The 16,661-nt window shown below is 57.5% G+C and overlaps 1 protein-coding gene across 1 annotated transcript in view; it reads left to right on the forward strand.

Moving 5' to 3' along the window:
- The window catches only part of ALPL (alkaline phosphatase, biomineralization associated), a 53,806-nt gene extending 37,145 nt beyond the window's left edge, over nucleotides 1-16,661 (forward strand). Inside the window, exons 2-12 of the mRNA XM_058676408.1 lie at nucleotides 333-492; nucleotides 5,689-5,808; nucleotides 6,040-6,155; nucleotides 7,013-7,187; nucleotides 7,834-8,009; nucleotides 10,240-10,383; nucleotides 11,275-11,344; nucleotides 12,942-13,076; nucleotides 14,412-14,603; nucleotides 14,971-15,090; nucleotides 15,714-16,661. Coding sequence (XP_058532391.1) covers nucleotides 432-492; nucleotides 5,689-5,808; nucleotides 6,040-6,155; nucleotides 7,013-7,187; nucleotides 7,834-8,009; nucleotides 10,240-10,383; nucleotides 11,275-11,344; nucleotides 12,942-13,076; nucleotides 14,412-14,603; nucleotides 14,971-15,090; nucleotides 15,714-15,979 — 1,575 coding nt within the window. The 5' untranslated portion in view covers nucleotides 333-431 and the 3' untranslated portion in view covers nucleotides 15,980-16,661. The remainder of the gene's footprint in view (nucleotides 1-332; nucleotides 493-5,688; nucleotides 5,809-6,039; nucleotides 6,156-7,012; nucleotides 7,188-7,833; nucleotides 8,010-10,239; nucleotides 10,384-11,274; nucleotides 11,345-12,941; nucleotides 13,077-14,411; nucleotides 14,604-14,970; nucleotides 15,091-15,713) is intronic.

Here is a 16,661-nt window from a genome sequence, read left to right on the forward strand (position 1 = left end):
GAAAAAGAGATGCTGTCAGGGTCTCAGTGTAGGGCTGAGACTGGGCTAGCAGCCCCCCAGGAGTCTGATGCATGCCATCATTTGCTGGGCACTGTGTAAAACTACCTTCTGGGAGGTGCTGAGTTGCAGGTGGGAGTGGGTGACTACCTTGCAGCTTGGGATTTATTCCTCCTTACACAAGTATGTGTGGGGTTAAGTTTCCTGGGAAGGACTCCGTGTCCAGTCCTAAGCCCATCCTGTGCCACCTACTGTTGAGTGAATCAAGGAATGAACCAGTGAATGGAGGACGGAGCTCTGATGTTTTCCTCATGTGTCTCTCTGGTTATCTCTAGGATCGGAACATCAGCTAACAGCTGACCTCAGCCAGCCACTGCCACCCAGCCACCCCTGCTGCATCTCGGCTCCCAGGAGGAAGCAGGTCTTGGTGCACCATGATTTCACCGTTCTTAGTACTGGCCGTTGGTACCTGTCTTGCCAGCGCCTTCGTGCCAGGTAGGATTGGGGGAGCATAGGTGAAGGAATGGGAAGACTTGGTCTAGATGGGGGTAGGAATGAGGGCCGTGTCTATGGTCAAGGTCAAAGAATCATCCAAGGTGTTTAAGAGGTGGAGGTAAAGTGTTCTGAGTGGGAAATCTTGGCTCTGCTTCTGCATACATTATTTGACAGCAGAGTGACATCAGAGAGCAAGAGACAGAGATCTTCCATCCACTGGTTCACTTCCCAAATGACTGTGTGGCTGAGGCTGGTCCAGGCAGAGCCGGGAACCCAGAATCCATCTGTGTCTCCTCTTTTGGTGGCAGGAGCCAGGTACCTGGGCTGTCTTCTGCTTTCCCATGTACCAGCAGGGAGCTGGATCAGAAGGAAAGCAACTGGGACTCAAACCAGTGATTCCAAACGGGTGTCAGCAATGGATGTGGCAGCCTACTGCTCCATAATACCCGCTCCAGATTGGTCATTCTTTTCCCCTTTTTTTATTATGTTCTTGAATTAAGATTTTTGATTTTCTCTTTTGCCTCTAATAATCCGAAATATCCCTAATTTTTTAGATGCTTCCAGGTTTCGGTGCACTAACTTCTGCTTGTTCCCTTGTTGTTTAGCTCGTCACCACTTTGTGTCTTGATTTGGTGAGGCATTCATATGGAACTGTTTGCACGATGTCATGTTTCATGCCTTCGGGGTGCTAGGGATGCGGCTGAATCTGGGCAACGTGTATGTGGCTCTGGTGCTGCAGAGTCAGACCACTTGTTAGACCAGGCTCAGGCTTGGAGTGGAGTTTGTGCTTCTCATGACTTTCCGTCCCTGCCCCTTCTTCCACTGCTCCTAGACAAACGAGTACATTCAAACAGCATCTGCTGGCTCCTGCCTCTGCTCTGACGCTCGGTCCCTCGGTCGCAGACTCTGTGTGCCCCTCTGGCCTGGATTCCCTCCTCCATCCTGCCTCCTGGGGATTTCCTTTCAGCCATGTGTTGGTTTTGGTTGCTAACTTTTTTCCAGCATTTCTGTATCTGTGGTTGCAGAAGGGAACTTGTCCTTGCTTAGTCCTTGACGGAACTGGAAATCCCCATGGCCTTCCCTAAGTGTCAGTTTTCCCATCTGTCCAGTGGAGATGATTCCTGCTCCTCGGGCTCCAGGGGGAATTACAGCAGCCCCAGGGATGGCTCAGGACGAGGACATCCTAACAGTAAGGAGTTGCAGATGCTGTCGGCCCCATGACTGGGAATACACCCAGAGTTGTGGGGTCCCTAGGACCATGCTCCCACTGACAGCCAGATTGTGTGACTTTGGGGACACGAGGTCACATTGGCATGAGCGTCCTTGCCCTTTTTTTAATCTACTTTTGTCTACTTAAAAGACAGAATAATAGAAATCTTCCATCCACTGGTTTACTCCCCAATACCTGCAATAGCCATGGCTCCCGTGTGGTGGCAGGAGCCCAAGTACTTGAGCCATCACCAGGTGCATTAGCAGGGAGCTGCTTCGGAAGTGGAGCAGGCAGGACTTGAGCTGGCAATCTGATCTGGGTCACCAATATCCCAAGAGGCAGCTTAACCTGCTGTGCTACAATGCTAGCACTCCTACTTCCTGATTATAGTAAGGGGCCCAGACTTTTAGTTGTGTAGCATGATGACATTTTTTTAGTGTGATGAATTTTTACAAGTATTTATACTTACCTGGCCACTATCTAGATCTGGTCCTGAACTCCTGTGCCAAAGGGAATGACCAGGCTTGCCCCTGTTGTGCTGAACACAGACCACCAAATGTGAACAGCATGCATGTGGTAGCCCATGGCATAGTCTGACCATGCTGTCCCCTGCACATCTGTGCCATTGCGCCATCTCCAGAAACAATAGTCTACTGACATTCAGTTGTCTAGAGCCTCATTACTTTAAACTGGTTTCCTGAGGAGGATGTCAGTTTGTCCCTACTGATCCTCTTCAGGAACTGTGCTAGGTGGTTCTGGTCATAGAAGCAAGGGCTTGCCTGCTTCCCAGGCCAGCAGGGACAGAGGGGAGCAGGGCAGCTGGGGACATGGCCGGGGCCATGAGAACTGCAGTTGCCTGGCAGGCTGATGGTCAGTCCAACCCCAGGATCTGCCAGGCCATAGGTGACAGCAGTGGGTGGTCAGGTCGGGCAGAAACCCATCCCTGACCCGGGAGGCACAACGAGGCTGTGGAGACCGTGTGACCAAGGGCCTTGTGAGGTGATGCGTAGGTGGTGGCGGGCAAGAACAGGCAGAGTCTCTGATCCAAACAATTGGCCTGGACACTGGCCTGGGCTTTGTGTCCTGTGGTCCCTTGAATTTTCTAGGGCAGACACAGGCACAGGGAGAACTTGCCTGAGGGCACCTGTCTGGATGGAAAGGGTGGGGGTGTCCAGACTCCCAGCTGGGGACTCTGCCTACAAGGTCTGGCACCTGCAGAGATGGAGTTGGAGCTCAGGCTGTTGTGAAGGTGGCGGTGAGATGCGGAAGTAGGCGGCAGTCAGATGGAGGCAAGTGTGCTGGGATCTTTGGGAGCTTTACCTGCTCAGCTGTCAATCACACCCACCGTCCCAGAAAGGAGGAGACACTGTGCTGGCCACAGGAAGTTAAACGCCACATGGAGGCACCATAAAAATCCCAGAAAACCTCACTTGATTATTCAATTAAAGCAACAGATGGGTAACAGGGAGATGCCCTCTGTTGCCCTTGCCCTGGCCCTTGCCTGGGGACCCTTCCTGGGCTTCTCACCTCACAGGGATACCCTGGCTCACACATGACTGGTGTTTCTGTGTGGGGTGACCCACCCTCATGAACGTTGGTTGCCTCTCTGTTAAATCGGCCTGGCTCTCAAGTGTGTACTACCTGGATGCCTCAGCTTTGCAGTCTTACCTTTGAGGGATGAAGGTTAGGATACCAAGGCCCATGACATGGCCAAAGGGGACGGGGTAGCCTCAGGGGAGGCTTCTTCTGTTTTTGTTTTATTGGAAAGGCAGATATACAGAGAGGAGGCGAGAGGAAGATCTTCCATCCGATGGTTCACTTCCCAAGCAGCTGCAGCAGCTGAAGCTGCGCTGATCTGAAGCCAGGAGCCAGAAGTTCTTCTGGTTCTCTCACGTGGGTGCAGGGTCCCAAAGCCTTTGGCGGTTTTCCACTGCTTGCCCAGGACACAAGCAGGGAGCTGGATGGGAAGTGGGGCTGCTGGGATTAGAATCGGTGCCCACATGGGATCCCGGTGCATTCAAGGCAAGGACTTTAGCCACTACACTATTGTGCCGGGCCCAAGGGGGAGACTTCTTGAGGCAGGGCCCTGGGTGTGCCTGGGCCCAAGACTATCCGAGGCAAGGATGCTGCCACATGGACACGTTGGTCTCTATTTCTCTGGGCTCTCACGTGGGTTCCTCATTTCCTAGCGTGATTTCCTAGCTTGCTGGGAGCATGCAAGGGGCTGGTGCCACATGAGACATGTCACAGCAGAGACTAGGAGTGTTTGGGGGAGAGCTATTCCCTGCACTGCCACAGAAGCAAGTGTGGGCCTGAGGGGAGTCAGAGGGGAGGCTTCTGCCCGCCCCCACCTCACACACAGCCATGCAACACGGCCTTGGACAAGACCCTTCAATTTCTCACAGGGGGCAGTACTATGGGAAGAGGGGATCCCACCTCCAGCTTCTGGCTTCCTCTGGACAGGTTCCATGGGGTCTGAGTACAAGAAGACAAGCACTTAGTTCCCTGACTCCCATGGACCCCGACCTCCGCTCTGGACAAGGCGTCCTAGGAGATGGGAGCCACCTCCCAGCCTTTCTTGCAGGCCAGAGACACCCTTTGACTTACCTAGTCCAGTCCTTGGGACGATCTTCGGGGGATCCTGCCAATAATCCCTTTTGCCAGGAAAGGTCCCTGGGTCTTAGGGAAGCGACAGCTACTTGACAGAGACTTGGCTGCAGCTTCGGGTTTCCCTTTAAGTGTTTTTTTTTTTTTTTTTAAGATTTTATTGTTATTGGAAAGCCGGATATACAGAGAGGAGGAGAGACAGAGAGGAAGATCTTCCATCCGATGTTTCACTCCCCAAGTGAGCTGCAACGGGCCGGTACGCGCCAATCCGATGCCGGGAACCAGGAACCTCTTCCGGGTCTCCCACGCGGGTGCAGGGTCCTAAAGCTTTGGGCCGTCCTCGACTGCTTTCCCAGGCCACAAGCAGGGAGCTGGATGGGAAGTGGAGCTGCCGGGATTAGAACCGGTGCCCATATGGGATGCCGGGGCTTTCAAGGCGAGGACTTTAGCCGCTGGACCACGCCGCTGGGCCCTCCCTTTAAGTGTGTTTTAAGTTGTTGATTTATTTGAAAGAGAAAGGGTCTCCTATCAACTGGTTCCTTCCCCAGGTCTCCCACATGCGTGGCAAGAACCCAGATGCTTGATTCATCACCACTGCCTTTCCAGGGTCTGCATTAGCTGGAGGCCGGCATCCAAAGCCAGAGGCAGGACTCAAATCCAGGCACTTGGATGGGGGACCTGTTCGCCGAACACATGCACAGGAGTCAGAGGGAGGACAGGATGAGGACTTTGTAGTTCTCGCTTCATCTCAGACTGGGTGATGATGCATGGCAGGTGATGGATCAGAGACACAGGTGTTCCTCTTGACTACCTCCTCCAGCCAGCTGTGAGACTGCAGGGTTCTTTAATACCCAGTACACTCAACTGAAGGCAAGTCCTGCTTTCTGGCACTGCCATTAGTGCTGTCACCACATCAGGCTCCTGCCAAACCTGCTCTGTCAAGTGAGCCCAGCAGAGTGGGAAGCTGATGGCTGGAGACATCTGGAGCCGCCTGCAGCTGGAAGGCATCATGCTGGGGAGGAGGTTAAACAGTGCCCTCCCTACTGCTCTGCACCTGTTCAGTTGCTGTTGTGGCAGAACGCCCCTGGAGGGGTGCAAGTAAAGCATGGGCTTTGGAGGGGAGCCCGGCTTTGCCTGTGCCTGCCGGTGCTGTGTGTCCTTAGGTGAGGCCCTAGGTGTCACTGAGCCTCATGAACCTTGGGGAGAAGACTCCAGGCCCACAGGCTCATCTGAGGGCTTGGGCAGGCACGTGTTTGCAAATTGCCAGGTGTGTTGTCTGAGGTGCGCCACTGCGGTTATCTCCTCCCAGGCCTCAGCAGGGAGGTGTGGGGGATCTACAAGTCTGGGGGTGAAATCATTTTGCCCCCCTCTCTGCACAGAGAAAGAGAAGGACCCCAAGTACTGGCGGGACCAAGCTCAGCAGACCCTGAAAAACGCTCTGGGGCTTCAGAAGCTCAATACCAAGGTGGCGAAGAACATCATCATGTTCCTGGGGGATGGTGAGGCCTGGGGAGGGAAGGGAGGCAGGCTGGGGGGGAGGGGCTGTGCTGAAGAGGCCGAGCTAGGGCGGTGTAAGAGGTGGGGAGGTCGTGAGGCTGCAGACCCACGAGGTCTGGGTCTGGGGAAGGAAGGGAGTAAGGGCTGCCCACTGTCCCAGCCTAGCTTGACACCAAACTGGGGAGCTCTGGGCACTGAAGAGACAGAAGTCCTCCCTCCTCTTCCTCCCACAGGGATGGGGGTGTCCACCGTGACGGCGGCCCGCATCCTCAAGGGTCAGCTCCATCACCACACCGGGGAGGAGACCAGGCTGGAGATGGACAAGTTCCCCTTTGTTGCCCTCTCCAAGGTGAGCCCCCCAAGCCCACCCAGCCTGAGCCTCCTATCTCTCAAACTGGCCCCATGGGGTTGGGTCGGGGAGGGAAGTGCAGGAGGTGGCAGAAGGTCCCCAGTCAGCTGTGAAAGGAGAGCAGCAGAGATCAGAGATCTTTATAGTGACATGAAACGCAGAGTAAAGGTGTGCAAGTTGTCACGGTCACTTCCCCAAACCACTGGTGTCTGCCCATCTAACCAGCGTCAGGGTCAAGCAAGAACACAGCACTGGCCAGAGGCCCCCCCCCCAGCCCTCAGCACCTCCCCATGCTGACCCTTGACCCACCCCCTGCAGATTGGCTGCACCTGCAGGGTGGTCTCGCCATGCAATTCAGGTTCTCTCCTGACATGGTGTGTGTTCTCCAGGTTACTGATCCCATCTGCTGGGTGTGGTTGTTGTTGGGGCTCCACAACATCCTGCAGGGTTTCCTGTGCCTTGGAGGAGCTCTCCAGCTGGTGGGGAAGGAGACAGGTTGATGGATTCAAGCTCTCTAGGAGGCTCAGGGTGGGGCCTGGATGCAGAACACTAAAGCCCGTGCCTTTCTCCAGGACTTACCAGCTGGTCCTCTTGGTGCTGGCTACTGCAGCTGCAGCACCCAAGAGCGGCCTCGTTGACCTGCCCTGACCTCCACCAAACACTTCTCCACGCGTTGGAGAGGCAGACCCCACCCTTCCTGCCGCCTGAGCCGCAGCCTGGGGAGTGGGGAGAGGAAGCAGCAGCCAGGCAGCAGGGCTCAGCTAGGCCCGTGGGGGCCGCTCCGTGTGCCTCCTGCCCCCATCCCTTTGCTGGGGGTGGGGAAGTGGTCATTTCCTGACTCTGGCTTCCCCCCGCAGACATACAACACCAACGCACAAGTCCCCGATAGCGCGGGCACTGCCACCGCTTACCTGTGCGGGGTGAAGGCCAATGAGGGCACTGTGGGGGTGAGTGCGGCCACCCAGCGCTCCCAGTGCAACACCACACAGGGCAACGAGGTCACCTCTATCCTGCGATGGGCCAGGGACGCTGGTAAGCTGGGGCGTGATGGGTGTGGGTGGGCCAGTCTAACCTCAGTTTTTGCACCTGCGCAGCAAGGAGAGGCCAGTAAAGGAAGCCTCGCAACCTCCCAGCTCCAGTGCTCTGAGCGTCTGGGCAGCAGTCCTGGAATCCCCTTCCGGGTGGAGGCCCCTGGGCTGACCTTAGGTCAGTGTCTCCCAAATTTCCCATCAACCATAGACTGGCCATGTAAATGAAGCCCCTCCTAGGTTTGGTGTGAGGAGTGGAGAGGGCCCCACCACGGCTGGCTCTTCAGGGTCAGTGCATGCCTGCTTCTTCCACTCCCTTCTGGAAATTGGGAGGCCCCAGCACAGGATGCAGGAGACTGTCCCACCCTGTTCCCAAGTCTTCAGGGGGTCCCCTACAGGAGTGATCCCAGGTGGCCGGGAAGACTGGCCCCAGTGCTCACAGCTCCAGGCTGAAAAGCTACATCCTGCAGGGTGGAGGGAGGGGCTCCCAGCCCCAAGACTACTTGGCAGCTGCCACCCACCTTGTGTACAGGTGGAAAGACTGAGACCCAGTGGTCAGTGGAACATACTGGTAGTTAGCTGGGGTAGGGGAGAAAGTAGCTGGGGCACCCCATCGCACACTGAGCCAACCCCTGCCTCCTACACCCCAGGGAAGTCTGTGGGCATCGTGACCACCACGCGAGTGAACCATGCCACCCCCAGTGCTGCTTATGCCCACTCTGCTGATCGGGACTGGTACTCGGACAATGAGATGCCCCCGGAGGCCCTGAGCCAGGGCTGTAAGGACATCGCCTACCAGCTTATGCACAACATCAGGGACATTGACGTGAGTGTGCCGTGTGGCCAGGGCGGGCACGGGCTTGTGAGGTGGGGCCCGCAGCGGGCAGGAGACCTCAGGCCTAGGCTGGTCTGGGAGCGGCGGCCTTGGCCTGGCTCCCCACACACCTGGGAGGGCTCCCAGTCCATTAGGGGATTTGTGGTTGGGGCAGGCAGGCCCTGGAGGATTGCTCTGCGGTGTGGCTGCAGAGTGACCCCTCACGTGTCCGCCGCAGCCCCGGAACCAGGCGCCTGGGGATTACTTCATAAATTGGTTCCTGGCGCTGTGCCCCCAATACACACACACACACACACACGCACGCGATGCAGCATGGGGGCTGTCTGAGGGAGAGCCTGCCCTGCAAGCACAGGCGTGTGACTATACACTCAACAGCACGTCTTAAGAGAGCTGGTAGACATCATGGCTAGTGCAAGCTGTCTCCAGTTCAGGACAAGTGGACCTGCTGAGCCCTCAGAAAGCAAACATCTGGCCTGCGGCCAGTCTCCCCTGACACCCCAGTCCTTGGTTTCCCCAGTGGCCTCAACCTAGGCTGTTGGAGGCCATGGCGAGAGCTGCATGGGCTGATTACCAACAGTGCTTGGAGAACTTGCGGGGCCAGCCTGAGATGGGGTCAGGCGCCTGAGGAGGAGCTGTACAGAGGGGAGACACTTTTGGTTGTTGGGGGGTGGCGCTCCGCAGGGGCAGGGGTGTGTGAGCCCTGCCCTCTCCTCTAACTTGTCTCCCTAGCTCCATCTGCCCTTTCACCCCACTGCTGCACAAGCCGCCAATCCCCCCTCCCCGGACTATATATGATGCAGAAACCCTGGTGTCTTCACTGAAAATAAATATCTTTTGCTTATAAAAGGAGGAAAGAAAGAAGGCACAAACCCGAGTCCTGAGGCCCGACAGCAAGTCTATTATTTGGGAGTTTAATGAGCCCGGGTGCGGGCCCTCCTGGGGACGGAAACCAGGAGACTCCAGGCGAGAAGATTGGGGCCTTTGGTTTTCACTGGAAATGCCACGGGGTCAGGTTCTGTGGGAATACTAAGGGGACACGGGTCCCGCGACCTGGGGTCCTTCATTCCTCATGGTCTGCCCCGCCTCCAGAGCGCCAGGCTGCAGCTGGCAGTTGGGCTTGGCAGCAGGAACCCTCCCCCTGGAAGCCCACGCAGCAGTGCTGGACTCATGCTGGACTCTACAGTGACTCCTGTGATGGACTGTGTGTGTGTGACAGGGGGAGGCTCCCCTTTTACAAGTTGGGAAAATGAGGGCCACAGGGTTAAATGACACACCCTTGGTCAATGAGCACCCGAATCAGGTGCCCGTATGCCACAGGCCTGGCCAGCTGGCTGGGGTCTGAGAGCGGAAAGCAGAGAAGGGGTCTGTGAGCTGCCAGGCCTAGGAATGTGAGATCCGGGCCAGCCTCAGCTTTCCCAAGGTGTTGGCCAGGGGCAGCAGCCTGGGCTGGCGCCCGCGGTGACAAGAGGACACCAGCGTGGTGGACACCACGGGCGGTGGCTGTTATGCTCTTGGCCCCCATTTTATAAATAGTCAGAACTTCAAACATGGACTCCCAAGGAAAACAAACAGGCCTGCGTCCGTCTGCCACACACAGCAGCCGCGCTGGGTAAAATTAGCCCAGTGGTGACTGCACAGTCACTGGGCCAGCCACGCTGTTTGCCCAGGCTGTGGCCGGCTGCCTCCCAGCTGTGCTGCCCCAGAGACCTCCCGGCCGGAGCCTCGCCCAGGGCATCCTGCCTGTCCGCGTGGGAGCTGAGGTCCCTGGAGTCCCTGTCCTCGCTCCTCCTCCAAGTTCAAGAGGCCCCGGGCTCAGGTCCCAATTCTGCCGCTTATTGGCAGTTGCAACTTTTTATCTGGGAACCCAAGGAGCAAGGATTGCCTTGTAGCCGCAGTCCCAAGTGGCATGGGCTTGTGCCTCTTGGTGCTCAGCGCCTGACATGCTCTGGATGCCTTGTTCCCTTATAGGCAGGACTTAAAGGAAAGCCAGTGCAGGCAGAGGACCAATAGCTTGGGGCTGTTTCATCCATGAGCCCCAGTCCAAGGTCCCCTGTGACTCACAATGTTACATGCCCCTGCTGAACGGTGGCAGAAAGGACAGAGCTCAGGACTCAGCAGGCTGCGACAGTGTCCCAGGAGGGCTCAGGGTGCCGGAGCCCAGTGGCCCAGGGCCATCGGGAGAGCTTAGAATGCAGCATCCTGATGACTTTGTCTCCTTTAGGTGATCATGGGAGGTGGCCGCAAGTACATGTTTCCCAAAAATAGAACCGACGTGGAGTATGAGATGGATGAGAAGGCCAGGGGCACGAGGCTGGATGGCCTGGACCTCGTTGACACCTGGAAGACCTTCAAGCCCAGGCACAAGGTAGCAAGTTCAAGGCCAGAGGCAGCGTGAGCAGCAGTGGGGCCCCATGATTCTCTAGGTCTCATGTTCCCCTCTGTGAAATGGGGGGTCCTAGTTCCTCCCAGGGTACCCTGAAAGAGATGAGAATGCCACTTAATAGGGGATCCCTTGGTTCCTTCCTGCCCAGGCTGGAGTTTGGTCCTTTTCTTCCTAGGCAGGGTGATCAGGCTGGAGCTCAGTCTAGACCCCCAACTTGGGCAGACAGGGGGCCCAGGCCATGGTCCAGTGCAGGCCGGATCAGGTAGAGCCTTTGAACCTGCATTAGTCATGCCCTAGCAAACAGCACCCAGAGAGTGGGTTCAGCAGTCCATTCCCTCTTTGCCACTTCATGGGGCTGATGCAAGGAGCCAGTGGGAACACAGGAAAGCAAGTGTGGGGGGCTGGACCCCCATTGCAGCCCCAGGCAGCCTCTGATGCTCCCAAGGTAGGTTCTTGGCAGTGCCTGGACCCCCGGTCGTGCCCTGGCTGGGGCGGCACTGTGTGATCGCCACATATGGGGAAGCAGCTCCACCTTTATCCTCCTCCTAGATGGGGCCCCACAACACCCTGGCTCCCCACGGCCCCAGGCCCCCGGCTTATACCTTGCAGCAGGCACTCATGGTCCCTGGTGACCTACACCTCCTCTTTGCCCCAGGGTCCACTTGCCTGGCATTCCTGACCTTGGGCAGATCAAGCCCCGCCATGCTGGGCCTCATAATTGCCCTCAGGTTTGTCATTTCTGGAACAAAGCCGTGTCAGAGGGAGCATCTTAAGCAGCCAAAGGAAATGGTCACGTGCTCCAGATGGCGCCAGCCAGGGTAGTCCTCCGGGGTCCCCAGCCCTACAGCTGCTGACACAGCCCCTTCCTCCTAGCACTCCCACTATGTCTGGAACCGCACCGAACTCCTGGCCCTTGACCCCTATTCCGTGGACTACCTCTTGGGTAAGTGAAGGGGGTGGAGCACCCAGTGGCCAATTAAGAGGCCTTTGCTCTCGGACTCCAAGGGCTTGGAGGGGCAACAAGGGGGGTTCTGGTTCATGGGCTGCAGACAGTGCAGAGGCATCTGCCTCAGCGGGCGAGGAGAAAGCTAAAACCTGGACGTTCAGAGGGCAGTAGCCTGCAGCATGGGGCACCACTGACTGTGGCACAGCCCGGGCAAGTCTTACCCTGCCACAGCCCCTGCACTGTGGAGTGGGGACCCGGAATGAGCTCTGCTGTGTGGCCAGGGCAGGCACCTGCCAGATTGTCTCTGTGGGCCCAGATAGCTGTCCCTCCCCAGGAATGTGGAGTCAGCAGGTCCCTGCTTGGTAGAGTGGGGCCCTGAGCACCACTGTGTGAATGGCCAAAGTCCCTTTCCCACCTGTCACTGTGGGAAACAGAATCTTTGGCACAATGCATTTTCCAATGGGCACAGCTCTGGGTCCTGGCAGGGTCACTGGAGATGATAGGCTCAGGGCTGGGCACCAAGGGATCCTCCAGAAACACACACACACAACTCTCTGCCTGCCTGGGTCACCTGGTACCACCTGAGGGTTGTGTAGTGCTTTGCAGGTGCCCACACAGCCTAAGTGCCACTCTTGGATCAGAGCCCAAGTGTAGGATTTGATCTAGCTCTGCCATCCTACACTGTGTAACCTCAGACAGGGGACTCCCCCCTCAGGGCCTCAGCTTTTCCCTCCATCAAATGATGGTGCTGGCAGAGTCCACAGGGGTTGTCATCAGCAGTTGGTGATACACTGGAGAACATGTCGACTGCGTTCCAACAAGACATCCTGAAACAGCTTAAACTAGAGGAAACCCTGATAGCTTCTGGGAGTTCCTCTGAGTTGGGACTTGGCTGGGTCTTCTGAGGTTGCAGACACCCCAGGGCTGCCTGGGGCTGCACGGCATTCTTGGTTGTTGGCTGGAGCCCCACCCCCATACAAGGGCTCCCCTTGCCAGTCTGGGCATCTCTTCCAGGAGGTGGGGTTATTGGCGGCATCTTGGAGGCTTTCACCTACATGCATCCGGAGTACCTAGGACTGCATGTGGTTCTGACCGAGAGGCACTCTCTGCATGCTGGCCAGGGAGGGTGAGGTGTTCTGGAGAGTCACCCCAAATCACTGAGACAAGGGAGCAGGGGACAGGGGTGGGGAACATGCCACAAGGGAGAGGCAGCGGTTGCAGGACAGAGGGACAATGTCCCCAGCCTCCTGCTGGTTGACAGCACAGCCCACTGTGTCCACTGAATCCAGGTGACAGTGCCATGTGCTAATCCCTCCCACACTGCAGTCACACTCGTGGACTTGATTTCCAGCTGAACATGGCAAGATATCAAACCCTCTGACCCTTGATCTCCTTGTCTAAAAAGTGGATGTAGTTACCTCCCTCATCGTGGTGCTGGTGGGGAAGGTGGAAGGAATTATGGGCACAGTTGTGGCTCCCAAACTGTGCACTCCACCCCCAGGTTGTATGTAGCAGGTCTGTTTCCCAAGACAGTCCATGTTCCTTGGGGTTCTCAGCATGCCACCCCCACCCCCAACCCCGGTGCTGTCCCTAGGTCTCTTTGAGCCAGGGGACATGCAGTACGAGCTGAACAGAAACAACATCACTGACCCGTCGCTCTCCGAGATGGTGGAGGTGGCCATCAAGATCCTGAAGAAGAACCCAAGGGGCTTTTTCCTTTTGGTGGAAGGTAGGGCCCCCGCCCTGGGAAGGAGCTTCTGGAAATAGCCCTGGGAGAGAGAGAATTTCCCTGGGAGAGGATAGGCTTGGGGTGGAGGTAGGGGACTGTGGAAGCAAGTCAGAAGTGCTGGCCCAGGAAGGCTTGCAGGTCCCTGCCTGTCCGTTCTGTTGGGCCTTCCCTGGCGCTGTCCAGAGGCCTGGAGTCCCGGCGTCAGTGCTTGTCTCGGTGGTGCCCTCTGCTGGCTGTGTGACCTGTACCTGTACACTTCTGTAAACCAGAGCCAAAAACTCTCCCCTCCCCGGGGAGGACTATCAGCCTGCCTTGAGTTCAAAAACATGAAGTACTTGAACCAGGGCTCAGCAAAGAACACATCCTCCATGTTTCTCTTCTGGTTATTCTTATGTTACACAATGGCCCAGGCAGTAACAATAGTAAGGGTGAGGAAGTGATAAAGATCCTGGAATCCTACAGAGTTGCAACAGCCAGGCCCCCATGATGCCTTGCGCTGCCCTGCCGATCCGTCCATGTGTCCCCACACACACACTCTGGCTGCACACACTTACGCATTCAGGCCCCCCCACTGTCAGAGGCCAGCGGCAGCCAGCCGGCTTTGGCTGCTTCCTTGCCAAACCCGGGGTTCCCACTGAAGCTCCGTGGTCTCGGCTGAGCCTCAAAGAGGCCTGTGCTGCCGAGGAACCAACCAGGAACCTGTGGTGGTGAGCGTGGGCTCCCCTGGGAGCTGTCCTCATTGTGAGGAGGGCCAGGCCGGGCCCACCAAGCCAGCTGCTCCCTCAGCCACAACAAAGGGAGGCCCTGCCTGGCTAGCCTGCCAGGCCAGCAGCCAGGCACAGGCTGGTGGGAAGAAGCAGCCTGGCGCCCGAGCTTGAGACCCTCAGAGCTGGGTGTGTCCACCCCCAGCAGCGTTCCCTCAGGTCACGCTCCCCTGGACCACTCGGCCAAGCTCAAAGCCAGGTCCCTGCCCTCACCAGGGGGAGGTGGCATGGCCTGTGGCTTCCCCAGGCTCTCCAAGAAGCCTGCAGAGCCAGCCCAGGCACCAGGACTCATAGCCACTTTAGGCTTCCAAGGACTCATGTCAGAGGACAGGGACAACCAGGGGGCTTCCAAAGGAGTCACACCTGGATTCATATGCGTGGCCTTTGCCCTGGCCACACCCCGCTCCTCTTTGGCTTCTGTAGCTATAAGGGGTGGCACATGTGTGACTGGCCCAGAGCAGCTCCCGGCAGTGGGTGCTGTTCTTCGGTGTCACCAAGGGAGAATGATGCAGGGGACGACCATGGGGCTGGGCGGCACGTTTCCCATTCACCAAGGTCTTGGTGTCCCAAGGCGGCAGGATTGACCATGGGCACCATGAGGGCAAGGCCAAGCAGGCGCTTCATGAAGCCGTGGAGATGGACCGGGCCATCGGGAAGGCTGGCACCATGACCTCACTGGACGACACTCTGACCGTGGTCACCGCTGACCACTCCCATGTCTTCACCTTCGGGGGATACACGCCCCGTGGCAACTCTATCTTTGGTAGGCAGGCCTCCTTTGACCTGGCACTAGGCATACCCCAGGTCTTCTGTCCACCTGTGTGGCAGCAGGAGTGGGGTGGGAACTCGGTAATAACTGAGGAAGGAGGAAAAGGTACCAGTAATTGCAGAGCAGGAGAACCCAGAGCGAGGGGAGGAGGGAGTAAGCTGGGGTGGGTGGCTAAGTGGGCAGCTGGCTCCACAGACAATGGGTAAGGACAGAGAGCAGACAGGTGGCCTGGGAGGTGGGAGTGAGGGACACTCAGTGGAATACAGGGCTGGCTGGGTAGAAAGAGCAGGGTTAATGTGACCGAATGACAAGGCTGACACTTGGGCTCCAGTGTGACCCCGGACTGCCCCTACCTGTGTAGGCCTGGCCCCCATGGTGAGCGACACAGACAAGAAGCCCTTCACAGCCATCCTGTACGGCAACGGACCAGGCTACAAGGTGGTGGGCGGGGAGCGAGAGAATGTCTCTATGGTGGACTATGGTGAGTCTGCCGGGACCAGGACTGGGACAGGGTGCCCCCAGGGAGGAGGGGACAGAGCTTGAACTCCTGGTCCAGGGCAGCGGCTGGGAGCAGCCAGGACAGGAATCAGAATAGTCACAAGGTGACTCTCAGTCAGGTAGCTCTGTGTTTTGGGGTGCCTAATGCCAGCTTTCTCACCTTCAGTTCCCCCGCATACAGGGTGGGGGGTTCTAGGCAGCTTTGCATGCAGCTTCTTGGTGAGTTACATTGTCATCATGACTGTCCCAGTAGTGATGTAACATTCTAACGTCAGGCTTCCCACCCAGTTGGTCCAGGTCCATGTTGTTGCATGCACCTTTGTGCTGGATAGTTCCACAGTGGTGCCTCTGGCCAGAGGCTGCCCCTGTCAGTAGTCTCCAAGTCAGACAGACCCGTGACATTAAGTTTTCCTGTTAGGGATTGAGAGTGTGGGCTGCTGGGTCAGAGTGTACTCAGTTTGAATCCTGTGATCCAGGGGGGAGCCTTCCCTGCCCTGACCCTTAGCTTCTTCAGGCCAGCCTAGGGGCTGGGTGGGGGCAGATGCGTTGCGTGCACCACGCCAGCCCCTTGCAGGCTCTCAGAAAGCCTGTTCTTCCCATCCCCAGCTCACAACAACTACCAGGCCCAGTCTGCTGTGCCCCTGCGCCACGAGACCCACGGTGGGGAGGACGTGGCTGTGTTTGCCAAGGGTCCCATGGCGCACCTGCTGCACGGCGTACACGAGCAGAACTACATCCCCCACGTGATGGCGTATGCGGCCTGCATCGGTGCCAACCTGGACCACTGTGCCTGGGCCAGCTCTGCGGGCGGCCTCGTCCCAGGCACCCTGCTTGTCCCGCTGACCCTCCTCCCCTTGAGCATCCTGTTCTGAGGGCCCACAGCCCTGGGCACCCACGAGCCCAAGACAGAAGCAGCCGCCTCCTCCGGTGCTGTCCACTGCCCAGCAGCCCACACCTCAAGGGGCAGGGAGGCCTAGGCCTCTACTGCCTCTGTGACTGCCAGAAAGGGGACCCAGGAACCAAAGTCTGCCACCTGCCTCACCCCCTTTCTGGGGTCTTCAAGGGGCCACTCCTGGCCTCCACTCTCTGCCCGCTCCCCTCTCCTCTGCCCTTTGGGCAGAGAGCACAAACAGCAGAGGCATCTTATTTTTCTAGCAAACACACTTCTTCTGGCCCAGAAGCCCTGGAGCCTCCATGGAACGTTCTGGATCCGACTTCGCATTCCCCTGGAGCCCCCTGGGCCCGGTCATGCCCATGGCCCTGTGCCCAAGCCCTGTCCCCTGCAGGGGTGCACCCAGGGCTCCGCCAAGGCTGCCCAGCGCTCCCAGGAAGCCACCTCCCAGGGCTGGCACCTACCCCAGGGCGGCTGGGCTGGAAAGACCCACCCGGTGGGGCACCCACCGCGCCCAGCCACAAACACAAGGGCCAGCTCCTCTCTGAAGCGACTCTCCTGTTTGAAATGGCAAAGAAAAAAAAAATTTTTTTTTCTCTTTGGTGCTGGTTCAAAGGGAACAACAAAACATTTAAATAAAACTTTCCAAATATTTCTGAGGA

This window comes from Ochotona princeps, chromosome 2, assembly GCF_030435755.1.
Source record: "Ochotona princeps isolate mOchPri1 chromosome 2, mOchPri1.hap1, whole genome shotgun sequence".
NCBI classification, from domain to species: domain Eukaryota; kingdom Metazoa; phylum Chordata; class Mammalia; order Lagomorpha; family Ochotonidae; genus Ochotona; species Ochotona princeps.